The sequence below is a fragment of the Bos mutus genome, chromosome 1 (assembly GCF_027580195.1).
Source record: "Bos mutus isolate GX-2022 chromosome 1, NWIPB_WYAK_1.1, whole genome shotgun sequence".
Classification (NCBI taxonomy): Eukaryota; Metazoa; Chordata; class Mammalia; order Artiodactyla; family Bovidae; genus Bos; species Bos mutus.
This window is the reverse complement of record NC_091617.1, coordinates 82,351,845-82,367,654: the sequence shown is the minus strand read 5'-3', so window position 1 is coordinate 82,367,654 and position 15,810 is coordinate 82,351,845. Positions and strand designations below refer to the sequence as shown.

Below are 15,810 nucleotides of genomic sequence, written 5' to 3'. Positions count from 1 at the left end.
CAAAATGAACGAACTCATTCTCGACAATCTTACTGGAGAGCTCTAATCAAAAGCTTTCTGGAAACTGAACATACTTTGGAATTGAGTGTAAAGTTATTAAACAAAGATCCACATGATTAAGGCAGCCGAGAAGTCTGGGAACCACTCATCTATAAAACGGTGGGCCTGAGCTAAAGAAACCAAGGCCTTGGGAGACAAAAATGACATGCTTAAGTACTACACCAGCTTGTATCCTTCTCTATATACAATCTGAAAAATAAATATATACTGAGGATTACTGTATATAGAATGTGGCTGTAATCATTCACTTTGTCCCTTCTCCAGATAGGTGAGAGCACTTAAACTCCGGACAGGCCCAAGATGAAAGCTGATTACCTGCAGATAAGTATACTGCCATGAACTGCTCTTGACCCAGAATGTTCACTATGCTGGAGGAGAAGCTCCACAAGACATACATATTGGCTGCCATGTGAAACAAGGAGAAATGACTGAACGTTGACAGCAACATTGGAGAACAAAGGACCTCTATAAGAGAAAGAAAACGTCCTGTAATTGTGCACACACAATCCATTTTAGACTTTTTTCATTATCATTATGGAAAAAACATGCACAACAAACCAGAGCCAGTTAAAAGACTGGATAAGATGGTTTAAGATAGCATTTTTCAAAGTGGTACAAGCTACCTTAAATGTCTTTTCTATAGCAACCAATAAAAATTCTCAGGTCAACAAAAGCAACTTGTCCCATGGAAAAAGTTAGCTAGAAAAAATAATTAGTAAATTATTTAAATCACAGAAATAAAACTGTATATAACAGTCTCTTTAAAGAGTAAACTTATAGTGATCACTGATCTTAAGTCAAAAAAAAACGTATTATGGAAACCTACTATGTGCAAGGTACATTTTAGGTGTCTGGATATAGTTGTAAGAGAAATGAGGTTCCTGTCTGCCACAAGCTTACAGCCTGTCCTCCAGATTTTGCTTATAACTATTGACAAGTTAGTCATATTTCTTATAGCACTTCAATTACCATAAAGCATATTTCCTTCATATTACTTCTACCTCAAAATAAAAATCACACAAGTTAGACTTACTTGAGGCTGGATTGGATGTGAAGTATCTGATCATTGTCCGCTGCAGAGAAGGTACTCTCCACAAACAAAATACAAAAACATTTGCAGCTATGATACCTACAAAATAAACATTTCTAATTTAGGAAATTAAAAATAAAAACAAAGAAAGTCTAATCAAAAGTCCATATGAATCAGATTTTCTACCACATTAAACAGTATCACACAAAAAAAAGTATTACATACTTGGGAGAGGGAGTAAGTTAGGAAAAGTAAGTGAAATCAGTGTTTTTGAGTATCAAAACTGTCACAGGTTGGTAAAGTCAGAAAATTCCTGTAAAACTGCAAATGTTCTAGGAGGTAACTTCCTTCACTCAGCTCCATATTTTACTTCTTCTCAATAAATAATCAGATCTGTAATTACTATTTGAAAATGGCCAAGTCAAAGACAGAACTAATGTACAGAATTAGGTTCTTTGACCAAGAGTAAAAAAGCTTTCTTTTTCCAAAGGGAATGGTATGCTTCTTTAACTTTTGAACAGCTTTCAGAAACACCTATGGATCATCTGTGTAGGGACTTCCCTGGTGGCCCAGTGGTTCAGACTCTGCATTTCCACCACAGAAGATGCAGTTTTGATTCCTAGTCCAGGAACTAAGATTCCAAATGCTGCTCAACATAGCCCAAAAATAAGTCTAAAAATAAAAGAAGATCATCCGTATAGACAAAGATCCACAGGTCTGCAAAAAATACTCATTATTTAAGAATTCAGGAATAGTTTGGAAGAATTTTGCAAGTGCTTTTGAAAATATGTTTACATGTGGGAGTCAGGTGACTTTCATTTTTCTGCAAGAACTGAAGTTGCTAGAACTACCACTAAATTAAGCTTTTTGACAAAATAGTTAAATAGTTAAAAAGCCTATTGACTAGTAGGTTTATGACACAATAGTTAATTCTAGGGAAGAACTAAGTTATTAAGAACTGCAAACTTGAAAAAATACACTACTTTTAGGTACCACAACTCCTTACACATAGTAGGCACACATCTACTTGAATTAAACAAATGTAAACATGTGTTCATTCCTTCAATATCTTTAAGCAACAAGCAACTAGCCCTTTCAACTTCTTCAATTCTAGCAACATTCTGCTAAGCCAGAATTTCTAATCTAGTGCTCCTTCTACTAGACAGAGACACAGATAGCCAAGGGGATTTCTTTTGACCTTGGTCACTCTAGGACTTCAGACACCAAACAGCTCTTAACTGGGAAACAGTATACGCTGGTCCCCAGAAGCAAGTGAGCAGGAAAGGAGGTGACAATCCTCTGAAGAAGCAGTGTACACTGTCTAAAGTTAAGGATGAAGAAAACTAGCAGGACTGACTCTGTCCTGTTTACACTGTAACCCGGGCAAGAGGCCTAACATCTCAGCCTCAGTTTTCTCTTCTGTTTAAAAAAAAAAAAAAAAAACTACCTCAAAGAGTTGAAAGATGACTAAATGAGAAAATATGACTAAATGTAGTGATCACACAGTGATAACTCAAAAAGTGAAAATTATGGTATAAAGGGAATAGCCTTTTTAGGTCTGAATCCTAAAGGTATGCCCTTAGAAGGTTTGTGGCCTGTGGCATTTCATGGCCTTCACTTCAGTTTCCTCATTGTAAAGTGAGAATAAAACTCGATAAACATCATAAAGGTTGTATGCGTGTGTGTATGTGTCACTCAGTCATAACCGACTCTTTGTGACCACACAGACTGTAGCCCACCAGGCTCCTTTGACCATGGAATTCTCCAGGCATGAATACTGGAGTGGGTAGCCACTCCTTTCTCCTGGGGATCAGCCCACCCCAGGGATCGAACCTGGGTCTCCTGCATTGTAGGTGGATTCTTTACCGTCTGAGCCACCAGGGAAGCCCCATAGTACATACATCTAGTATGCAGATTACTCCAAGAAAATGGTTCCCTCCCCCTCCTTTTCCTTTTCAAGGTACAAGTGTTTAAGGTCTCTGTTTGTATCTCCATTTAAGAGAAGGGTTACTTGCCTCCTCCTAACCCAGTCATGCCTAGGACTAGCTTGGCACTATTGATTTGGAAAGGTTGCTGGTGCCTCAGTGCCTACCTTTGCCAAAAGTGATGCACTTGATTTTATCAGCAAGAATATGGAATAAAGACCTCCAAAACTTCTCTCCTTCATAAAAGCAGTGAAAAACTTGGCCCCCAAAAAATGTTAGAATCAACTTTTTCAGAACTCTGAAAACTAGCCAAAGGCTTGCAGCAATCCAACTTTTTTTTTTTTTTTAAAGAAAAATTATGAAACTCAGTAAGAATAGTGAGCTTTGAGGCATTTTAACCTGCTCTAATCCCAGGCCCCACTTTTCAGATATAAGTTACATGAAAACAATCCACTTTCCCAGTGCTGCCTGGCAACCACCAGAGACTGCAGAATGGAGCTGAATCTCTTCCAAAGCCTTGTTCCCAAAGAACTATCATCATCTGACCTATCTGATAATAATTTATTGGAAGACCCCACTAGCAAGGATGTCTGTATTTGATCTGACTGGGAGCTCAAGTGCAAAATTCATTCCCCAGGAGGAATCTGTCAAAAGCAATTATAGTCAAGTGTTTAAGTTCCCAGCTGGCTGAGGTGATAGATAACAGAGACTAAACAAAAATCTTAAAAGGAAAATATTAGCAATGAGATATTCACAGGTGCTTACAAAACCTCACATATTCTGGGGATCTAGAAAGTCACAAGAATAAAAAAAGTAGACTTCAAGATGGTATTTGTTACTAGAGACAAAGAATGATATTACATAATGACAAAAGGGTTTAAAAAAAAAATCTTGATATCCATGAGGAAGATATAACATGATATCCATGAGGAAGATATGACAATTATAAACATATATGCTCCTAACAATAGAAACCCAAAATATATGAAGTAAAGATTGATAAAACTTAAGGGAAAAATAAATGACTCAATAATGGTTGAGAAACTTCAACACTTCATTTGTGACAATGGATAGAATTAGATGATCAGCAAGGATGTAGAAGATTTTAATACTATAAATCAACTTGACCTAACAGACATCTATAGAACATACCATTCAAGAGAATACACATCCTTCTGAGACGCACATCCAGGGCAGATCATATGTTTAGCCAGAAAACAAATCTCAATAAACTTTCAAACTGAAATTTTCAAAACTGAAATTATAAAAAGTATGTTCTCTAACAACAATGGGATAAAATTACAAGTCAATAATACATTTGTAAAATTCAAAAATATGTGGAATTTAAGAGGGAAGTCCTCCCCCTTTAATGTTTCTAAAGGAATGTTTACTAAAAAGGGGTATCAATGCTTCCTGCTTGTAAATGTGTATTCATGGTGAATAAGGAGAAGAGGAAGACTTGGGTACTCTGTTGGCATGTTAAGCACAGAGAGGGATGCTTGACAGCATGCTAACTGAAGCCAGAGCAAGTATGTCTCCATCAGGTTATCAGGAACTCTGCAGTAGAAAGCTGAGGCCTTAACTGACTAGTGATTGATCACATTGGATTTGGCTACAAGATGGAAGTGCTGGCTGGGTTAAGCATCCAAAGAAATGAATGAAGCAGACTAAAGTGTTAACCTAGGTTTCTGGATTTGAAACTGAGCTTCTCGTCACTCAGGTACAATTTTGTGATGATATTTTTGCCTAGCTGGGTTTTTTTTTTTTGGTATTGCTCTTAAGAGTCTTTTCTCAGCATATCATTCTGCTCTTGCCTGTCCTCTTTGGGGCACTTCAGTTCTGCATGCTACCCCCAGGATCTCTACTGCTGCTGTGTGAATGACAAGATGTAAGTGACCATCATAGTAAATGCTCTTTGTAAAAAAAAATTTTTTTTAATGTTTTTAAAAATGTATACATTTTATGGGCTTCCCAGGTGGCCTAGTGGTAAGAACCCACCTGCCAGTACAGGTAGATTTAAGAGACCAGGGTTCAATCCCTGGATCGAGAAGATCCCCTGGAGGAGGGCATGGAAACTCACTCCAGTATTCTTGCCTAGAGAATTTGTTGGACAGAGGTGCCTGGCAGGCTGCAGTGCAAAGGGTAGCACAGAGTCAGACATGACTGAAGCAACCTAGCACACACACAAATACATTTTATAGTCCGGCTTATCAATTTGATATTTTGCTGTCAAGTATGTTTTTCAACCTATATTTATCCATCCTATTAATAAATGCTAGTGATTAAAAAAATGTGGAAATTACACACTCTTAAATAACCAATAAACAAAGAAGAAATCACAAGGAAAATTAGGAAGTACTTTGAAATGAATGTAAAAAAAAAAAAAGAACATACCTGCCATGAACTGAATTGTGTCCCCCTAAGATTCATATGTTGAAGACCTAATCCTTAACGGGATGGTATCTGGGGATGCGACCTTAGGAGGTAATTAGATTTAGAGGTGGGGCCTTCATGATGGGATTAATGTCCTTATTAGAGAGATACCAGAGAGTGTGCTTTTGCTGTACCTGCCATATGAAGACACAGCAAGAAGGTGGCAGTCTGTAAGCTAAGAAAGATCTCACCAGAAACTGACCATGCTGGACTTCGAACCCCAGAATTATGAGAAAATTAATTTCTGTTGCTTAAGCTACCTGGTCTATGGTGTCATATTTTGTTACGGCAGATCATGCTCAGCCAATACGAAAACTTAGAGGATATAGCAAAAACAGGGCTGTGAATGCCTACACTAAAAAAGACCTCAAAGCAATAACCTAAGCTTCTACTTTAGCAAACTAGGAGAAAAAAAAAAGAATAAAGTAAACACAAAGTAAGTAGAAGGAAGGAAATAATAAAGAGTTTGGATGAAGTAGAGACTAGAAAACTAGAGAAAAATCAATGAAACTGAAAGCTGGTTCTTTGACATCATCAGTTGACAAACCTTTAGCTAGACTGATAAAGACAAAAAGACTCAAAATACCTAAAATCAGGAAAGAAAGCAGAATGTTACTACTGACCTTACAGGAATAAAAAGGATTCTAAGAATACTATGAACAATAGCATATCAACAAATGAGAATAACTTAGATGAAACTGACAAATTCCCAGAAAGACAAAGCACTGAAACTGACTCCAGAAAAAAGACAAAATCTGAATAGGCCTTTATAAGATGTAAAGAGACTGAATTATTAATAACAATAAAAAAAATTCACATAAATAAAAGCCCAAGGGCCTCCCTACTGGCTCAGTGGTAAAGAATCTGCCTGCCAATGCAGGGGACACAGGTTCGATCCCTGGTCCGGGAGAATCCCACATGCTGTGGAGCAACTAGGCCCATGCACAACTACTGAGCCTGTGCTCTAGAGCCTGCGGGCTGCAACTGCTGAAGCCTGCACACCTAGAGCCCTTGTTCCACAAGAGAAGCCACCACGATGAGAAGCCCACAAACCCCAACCAGGAGCAGCACCTGCTCACCGCAACTAGAGAAAAAGCCCACACAGCAATGAGGACCCAGCACAGTCATAAATAAATAAAAATTTTTTTTTTAAGGAAAAAAGAAAAGCCCAAGACCAGATGGCTTAACTAGTATATTACATTCCAAGAGCTGCTATAATTAATTACTACAAACTAGATGGCTTAAAACAATAAAAATATATTCTCCTACAGTTCTGGAGGACAGAATTATCAACTGGGTCATGTTTCCTTATGAAGAATCTAGGAAAGATTCTGTCCTTCTTCCTAGGTTCTGGTGGTTCTTGGCATTTCTTGGCTTACAGCAGCACCTCTCCAACCTCTGGCTCCCTCACTTCACAGGCCGGTTTTTTCTCTTGGTGTCTTTCTGGTCTCTTCCCTTATTGTAAGGACACAAGTCATTGGATTCAGGGCATACCTTAATCTAGTATGATCTCACTAACTATTTCAGTTAAGATAACACTGAGTTTCTGGGTTACTCTATTTCAAATAATACTCTGAGTTTCTGGGTGGACCTTACCTTGACATCAAAACCAGACAAAGACATCACAAGAAAACTACCAATATCCATTATGAACACAGATAGAAAATCATCAAGAAAATACTGTCATATCAAATTCAGCAGATTATAAGAAATTATAAACCATGCCAAGTGCAACTTTTTCAGGAATGCAAAACTGGTTCAACATACTGTAATCAATATAACACTCCATATTAACAACATTGGAAGACTCACAATTCCCAGTCTAAAAACTTAAAATACAAAGCTACAGTAATCAACACAGCATGTCCAAAGGATATGCATATTGACCAGTGGAACGGAATCAGAGTCCAGAAGTACATCCATACATCTATGTCAACTGCCTTGTTTTTTTTAATTGTGGTCCCAGACAATTCAATGGGAAAAGCCTTTTTAATAATGACAAAGGAAGAAAGACTACACAATGCTGAAAAGACAGTCTCTTATGTAAAAAAAAAAAAAAAAATTAGATCATTTTTTAATTCCATACACAAAAATAAGACTCAAATGGATTAAACCTAAATATGAGACCAGACACTATAAAACTCCTAAAGGAAAATATAGGCAGAACACTTTCTGACATAAATCGCAGCAATATCTTTTTCAACCCATCTCCCAGGATAAGGGAAATAAAAATAAACAAATGGGACCTAGTTAAACTCAAAAGCTTTTACAAAGCAAAGGAAACAATAAAATGAAAAGACAATCCACAGATTGGGAGAAAATACTTGCAAGCGATGTGACTGACAAGGGATTAGTCTCTAAAATTTATAAACAGTTTATGATGCTTCATAGCATCAAAACAACCCAGTCAAAAAATGGGCAGAAGACCTAAATAGACATTTCTCCAAAGAAAACACAAAGATGACCAAGAAGCACATGAAAAGATGTTCAACATCATTAATTATGAGAGAAATGCAAATCAAAATTACAATGAGGTATCCCCTCACACCGGTCAAAATGGCTATCATAAAAAATCTACAAACAAATGCTGGAGAGGGTTTGGAGAGAAGAGAATCCTCCTACACTTGGTGGAAATGTAAACTGGTATAGCTCCTATGGAGAACAGTACGGAGTTTCTTTAAAAAACTAAAAAATAGAGCTACCATATGACCCTGCAATCCCACTCCTGGGCATATATCTGGAGAAAAACATGAGCTGAAAGGATACGTGAATCCCAATGTTTACTGCAGCACTGTTTACAATAACCAAGACAGGGAAGTGACCTAAATGTCCATCAAAAGAAGAATGGATAAAGAAGATGTGGTACACATATACAATGGAATATTACTCAGCCACTGAAAAGAACGAAATAATGACTTTTGCAGCAACATGGATGGACCCTGAAACTCTCATACTGAATGAAGTCAATCAGACAAAGAAGGAGAAATATCATATGATATCCTTTATATGTGGAATCTAAAAATAAATTAAACAAATGAACTTACCAACAGACTTATGGACTTAGAGAACAAACTTATGGTTGGAAGGAAAGAAGAGGCGAAGGGACAGTTAAGGAATTTGGGATGGACATGTACACACTGCTGTATTTAAAATGGATAACCAACAAGGACGTATTGTATGGCACATGGAATTCTGCTCAATGTTATGTGGTGGCTTATATGTATAGCATGAGTCTCTTGGCTGTTCATCTGAAACTATCACAAGATTGTTAATCAACTATCCTCCAACATAAAATAAAAAATTAAAAAAAAGAAAAAAGAATAGTCTTTTTAACAAATGGTGCTGAAGTAAGTAGCTATCCACCAGGAAAAGAATGAATTTGGACACCTTCCTCAAACTGAATACAAACCATAATTCAAAGTGAATCAAAAACCTAAATGTAAAAACTAAAACTATAAAACTCTTAGAAAAGGTGGAAATTTTTGTGACCATGGATTAGGCCACAGTTTCCTTGACATAACACTTAAAGCACAATAAAATAAGAAATTTCATTAAAATTAAAAGTTTGTGCTGCAAAGAACACTATTAAAGCGATGACAATGCATAGAACAGGAAAAATATTGCAAATTATATGTCTAAAAAAGATCTAATATCCAAAACATATAAAGAAATCTTACAGCTCAACAAAAAGACAACTCAAAAAATGAACAAAGCAAGACTTCCCTGGCAGTCTAGTGATGAGGAGTCCGTGATTCCACTGCAGAGGGCAAGAGTTCGATCCCTGATCCAGGAACTAAGATCCCAGCGTGGTCCAGGCAAAAAAAAAAAATCCTTGGACAAAGAATTTTTTTTTTTAATTTGACTATGCTTGGTCATAGTTATGGCATGGGGGATTTAGTTCCCTGACCAGGAATTGAACCTTGACCCCCTGCATTGGGAGTATAGAGTCTAAGCCACTGGACCACCAGGGAAGTCCCTGGACAAAGGATTTAAACAGATATTTCTCTAAAGAATAAATGGACACTTGCATGTGAAAAGATGCTCGGGGAAATGCAGTCAAAACAATGAGATATCACTTGCCATACATTAAGACGGCTGTTATTAAAAGAAAGAAAAGAGGAAACTAACAAGCATTGGCAAAGATAAGGAGAAATGAACTCTTGTACACTGTTGGTGAGAATATAAAATGGTGCAACTACTGTGAAAATCAGCAGTTTCTCAAAACGTTAAACACAGAATTATCATATGATGCAGCAATTCCGTTCCTAAATATACATGCCAAAAAATAGGAAGCAGGGACTAAAACACTTACACATAAATGTTCTTAGCAGCATTATTCATGACAGCCAAAAGGTGAAAACAAACCAATGCCCATCAACTGGATAAATAAAATGTAGTGTATCCATACAACACAATCTTATTCAGCCTTAATACAATGGGAAAAGGTCTCTTCAACTGGTGTTGGGAAAGCGGGACAGCCATGTGTAAATCAGTGAAGAGTACACCCTCTCATCATACACAAAAATTAACTCAAAATGGCTTAAAGTCTTAAACATAAGATATGACACCTTAAAACTCCTGCAAAAGATCATAGGCAAAACATGCTGACATAAATCATACATAAGAAAACGTAAAATGTTTTCTTAGGTCGGTCTTCTGAGGCAACAAAAATAAATAAAAACAAAAACAAACAAAAGAGACCTAGTCAAACTTACAAGCTTTTGCATAGCAAAGGAAACCATAAACAAAATGAAAAAAACAATCTACAGAATGGGAGAAAACATCTGCAAACTATGCAACTGACAAGGGCTTAATTTCCAAAGAAGAAATACAGATGGCCAACAGACACATGAAAAGAGGCTCAAAATCGCTAATTATTAGAGAAATGCAAACCAAAACTAAAACTATAATGAAGTATCACTGCACACTGGTCAGAATGGCCATCGTGCTGGAAAAGGTGTGTGGAGAAAAGAGAATCCTCCTATGCTGTTTGTGGGAATATAAGATGTTGCGCCCACTGTGGAAAACAGTATGGAGGTTTCTCTGAAAACTAGGAATTACCATATGATCCAGCAATCCCTCTCCTGGGCATATATCCCAGACATACCTCAAAAAAGATACATGCACCCCTATATTCTTAGCAGCACTTATTTACAATAGCCAATATATGAAAAAAACCTAGATGTTCATCAACAGATGAATGGATAAAGATGTGGCACATATATACAATGGAACACTATTCAGATATAAAAAATGAAATACCATTTATAGCAACAAGGATGCAACTAGAGATCATCATACTAAGCAAAGTCAGAAAGAGAAAGACAAATATGATGTATCACTTACACGTGGAATCCAAAATATGACACAAATGAACCTATCGAGGGCTTCCGGGATGACTCGGGAGGTAAAGAAACTGCCTGCAATAAGGGAGACCCAGGTTTAACCCATGAGTAAGGAAGATTCCTTGAAGAAGGGCATGGCAACTCACTCCAGTGTTCTTGCCTGGAGAATTCTATAGACAGAGGAGCCTGGCTGGGCTACAACCCATGAGACTACAAAGAGTAGGACATGACTGAACAACTAACACACACACACACACACTTGAAACAGAAACAGACTCACAAACACAGAGAACAGACTTGTGGCTCCCAAGCAGGAGGAAGCTGGAGGAAGCTGGAGGAGGGATGGTGGGCTGGGAGGTCAGGGTTAGCAGATGTAAGCTTTAGGATACAGAAGGGATAAACAGCAACATCCTACTGTATATATAGCACAGAGAACTATATTCAATATTCTACAATAAACTATAATGGAAAAGAGTATTTTAAAAAAGGAATGTATGTGTATAAATATATATATAACTGAATCACTTTGCTATACAGCAGAAATTAACACAACACTGTAAATCAACTACAGTTTTTTTAATTAAAAAAAAAACAAACAGTATTCAGCATTTAAAAAGAACGAAATTTTGATATATGCTAAAATATGAATGAACCTGGAAACCAGTATGCTAAACAGAAGCCATACACAAAAACATACTTTATAATTCCACTTATATGAAATATAGGCAAAGTCATAGAAACAGAAAGTAGAATAGTGGTTACCAAAGGCTAAGGGGTAGAGGAACAGGAAGTTATTAACAGGTACAGAATTTCTGTTTGCGATGATGAAAAGTTCCAGAAATTGATAGTGATGATGGTTGCACAACACTGAATGCACTTAATGCCAATGAATTACACATTTTATGACTAAAATGATAGATTGTATGTTATGTATATTTTATCACAATAAAAAAATACCAAAAAAACTGTAGTTGCTGATAGAAAAAGACAAGTAATAACACATGGAATCCTTATACATTGCCAAAGAGAATATAAAATGGTACACTCACTCTAGAAAACCACCTGGCAACTCTACAGAAAGAACACAGGGAAAAGCAGATATCCACACTTAAAGGATGCACTTGGACTCTTACCTTACACCACCTTTTCATATGCTGGTTGGCCATTTGAAAGTCATCTTTGGATAAATGTCCAAATACTTTGCTCATTTTGTTATACCATATACAAAAATTAACTAAAAACTGATTAGAGACCTAAAGCTAAGACCAAAACTATAAAACTCCTAGAAAAAAATAGGGGAAAAGTTTCATAACATTAGATTTGGCCATGATTTCTTGGATATGACACCAAAAGCACAAACAAAAAAGCAAAAATTGACAGATGTGACATCAAACCTAAAAGCTTTTGTGCAAAGAACACGAGAGGCAACCTACAGAATGAGAGAAAACATTTGCAAATCACACAGCTGATAAAGGGTTAATATCTAGACCATATAAAGAACTCCTACATCTCAACAAAAGCCAACCTGATTAAAGTGAGTGAAGACTCTGAACATTTATTCAAAGAAGACAGTCAAATGGCCAACCAGAATATGAAAAGACATGCGACACCATTAGAGAAACGGAAACCAAAATCACAATAATGTGTCACCTCACAACCATTGGGATGGCACTCATTTTAAAAAACACCATAAACAGAAATTTTCAAGTGCTGGCAAGGATGCAGTAGGATTTTTAAATGGTGCAAACAGTATGGAAAATAGTATGGAACTACCATATAATTTAGCAATCCCATTTCTGGTTATATATCCAAAAGAACCGAAAGCAGGGACACAAAAAGATTTGCACACCCACGTTCTTGGCAGCACTGTTCACAAGAGCCAAGAGGTGGAAGCAAAAGGCCATCAAAGAACAAAAGGATAAACAAAATGTGGTGCATACACAAAATGGAATAAATTATTCAGCCTTAAAAAAAGGAAGTCCTGTCACATGTTATAATATGGATGACCTTTGAGTACATGTTAAGTGAAATAAGCCAGTCAAAAAAGACAAGTACTGTATGACTCCACTTACATGAGGTATCTGAAGTAGTCAAATTATAGAAACAGAAAGTGGCATGATAGTTTACCAAGGGCTGGGGAAGGGGTATAAAGGGAAATCATTGTATAATGGGTACAGAGTGTCAGTTTCACAAAACAAAGAGTTCTGGAGATGCTTCATAACAATGTGAATATACTTAACTTCACTGAACTTTACACTCAAAAATGGTTTAAATGGTGTATTTTATGTGTTTTTTTTTTACCACAATTTTTAAGAAGTTAAACAGAGTACCATATGACCCAACAATTCCACTTCTAGGTATACTCAAAGAGAAATGAAATGAAAACATATGTCCACACAAAACACATATATGAAAGTTTGGCAGCAGCATTATTATAACATGAAGCCAAAAAGTGGCAATAAATGTCCAAAAACAGATGAATGAACAAAATGTGATATATCCATATAATGGAATATTATTTAGCCATAAAAAGAAGCACGTACTGCCACATGCCACAGTAAATGAACTCTGAAAACATTACACATAAGTGAAAGAAGTGAAATATTATACATCAGTGAAAGAAGCAGCCACAAAATGCCTCTATTATGTGATTCCATTTTTATGAAGTGTCCAGAACAGGCAAATCCAGAGAGAAAGAAAGTGGCTGTCTAAGGACAAATGGAGGAGAGGAACAGGGAGAGACTGCCACCGGCTATGGGGTTTCTTTACAGTCTAATGAAAATATTCTGGGCTTAGGTGATGGTGATAGTAGCACAAACCTGTGAATATAATAAAAACCACTGCATTGTATTCAAGTTAGCACCTGAACAACACGAGTTTAAGCTTCACAGGGCCACCTATATGAAGATTTTTCCAACAATAAATTCTATGTTACTACATGAGCTATGGTTGGTTGAATCCACGGATGCAGTGTTTTTGTCAGTCACTCAGCTGTGTCTGGCTCTTTGCAACCCCATGGACTGTAGCCCACCAGGCTCCTCTATCCATGGGACTCTCCAGGCAAGAATATTGCAGTGGGTAGCCATTCCCTTCTCCAAGGGGATTTTCCCTATCCAGGGATCAAACCCGGATCTCCTGCACCACAAGCAGATTCTTTATCATCTGAGCCACCGGGAAGTCCTCCACAGATGCAGAACATCCAACAAAGTGCCGTCTATAAAGTTATTCACAGACTTTTGACTGTGTGGATGGTCAGCACCCTAACCTCAAATTGGTGTCCAAGGAAAGGACGAACTGTGTTTTTATTTTTAACGATGAATTAAAAAAAGGATATACTGATTTGGAAAGCACTGTTGGGGGTTCAGTGATTTCAAGTCTATCTTCCTCCTTAGCCAAGGAAGGGGGTACAACCTCTTTTTCTATTTTCCTGAAAAAAGACTATCCCAGTGGAGTTCAGTAGCTAACTACAGCATCCCTTCCGTTTCTGAGATGGGCCAGTTCATCCCCCCATAGCTCTCCTATCTGACTGAAGCTAGTCATGGCCAGTCCAGACATTGACAAGCACATACATCCATGGAGCAGCCAAAGAACTGAGTTCAGCAGTCCCTACCTCAGGTTCCCTGAGAACCAGGACTACAGGCACAAGGATCATTCTGTCGGCCTTACACAGTGGCTATAATTTCTTCTCCTGGAAAATATCCACAAAACAAATTAAGCACTGGTCCCACAGCATCCTGGAATCAGGGGAAATCCAAAAAGACTATCCATCTTCCATCTTCCATCTTCCTATGAAAGCAAGACTAACGACAACCTAAATATCCATTAATAGAAAACTTGTTACAATAGTATTCATTTGCATGGACTACTAAAGCACCATTCCAAAGAATGATCTGGGATGCTGGTAATTTCCATTTCTTGATCGAGGTGCTAGTTATGTAGATGTGCTCAGTTTGTGAAAATCAGTTGCACATGAAGATGACATGTGCAAGTTCTTCTAGGTACACTTCAATAAAACATTTTTTTAAAGCATACAATAGATCTACTTATATCAGTAAGGAATGTCCTTTTAAAATACTAAGTGAAAAAAAATAAAGATGTAGAGGAGTATGTATTACATGCTACCATTTATAGTTTAAACCATAGTTAGATGTAAACATAAACGCCTATAAAACAGATGCTTTGGAAGAATACATAAGCAACTAAAAAGGCAACAGTTATGGATGGGGAATGGAACTGGAAGTCTATAGTGAGAAAGATTTATTTTTTATTTTATATATTCGCTCATTATTTTAATGTTACCATGCACATTTATTCATTTCACAATGATAGATGCCTGCTGCCTTGGGACAATCTGCTGCAATCTGGCTTATGAATCAGCATCAGATACCTGGGATCAGGGAAGGCTGTGTGGTTTATCAGAAAAGTAATGAGTGGAGGTTTGCTACAGCAGAAAGTGAAAGGATGTAATAAAAGGCGTATTTTCTGAACTAAAGAGTTTGTTTCCTATCTCCAGCCCTTCTAGCTGTGTGATCCCAGACAAGTTAATTAACCTCCCTGAGCCTCAGTTACCCCATTTGAACAATGAGGATACTTCTAACAGGGCTCTTAAGATTAATAATAAGGACTAACAATAACATGTGTATTTGCAAAGTACCTACTAACATGGTACTTGCAGCCTAGATGGCACCCGAGCATTACTTTTCTTATCCTTTCCCCTAGAACTAAAACTAAAAAATAAACTAATCCTGGTAGAAACAGAAGAGCAAAGAAGAAAAACACAGACTTTAGAGGTTGGGACACAAGGATCAAGGGCCTGGGGTGCAGCAGTGCTTAAACTTTGGCACTGACGGTCGATGCGAACTAGTATAGGAACTGTGACGCCAGCTTGTTGAGATTTTGCTCCCCATATTCCTTCTCCCTGTCCCCTCCTCGCTCAGATACAATAATTTAGCGGGTTCTTCCCTCTCAGCTTTACCTGAAACCCAATACAGTAGAGTCAGCATTCTGCTGAGCCAAC

At 37.3% G+C, this 15,810-nt stretch overlaps 1 protein-coding gene across 2 annotated transcripts in view; it reads right to left on the bottom strand.

Moving 5' to 3' along the window:
• Nucleotides 1-15,810, bottom strand: part of PARL (presenilin associated rhomboid like) — a 54,392-nt gene that overhangs the window by 18,816 nt on the left and 19,766 nt on the right. For both annotated transcript variants that reach the window (XM_070372629.1, XM_070372623.1), the window contains exons 5-6: nt 1,094-1,189; nt 376-525 (exon numbers count right to left, since the gene is read on the bottom strand). In XM_070372629.1, coding sequence (XP_070228730.1) covers nt 376-525; nt 1,094-1,189 — 246 coding nt within the window. The remainder of the gene's footprint in view (nt 1-375; nt 526-1,093; nt 1,190-15,810) is intronic.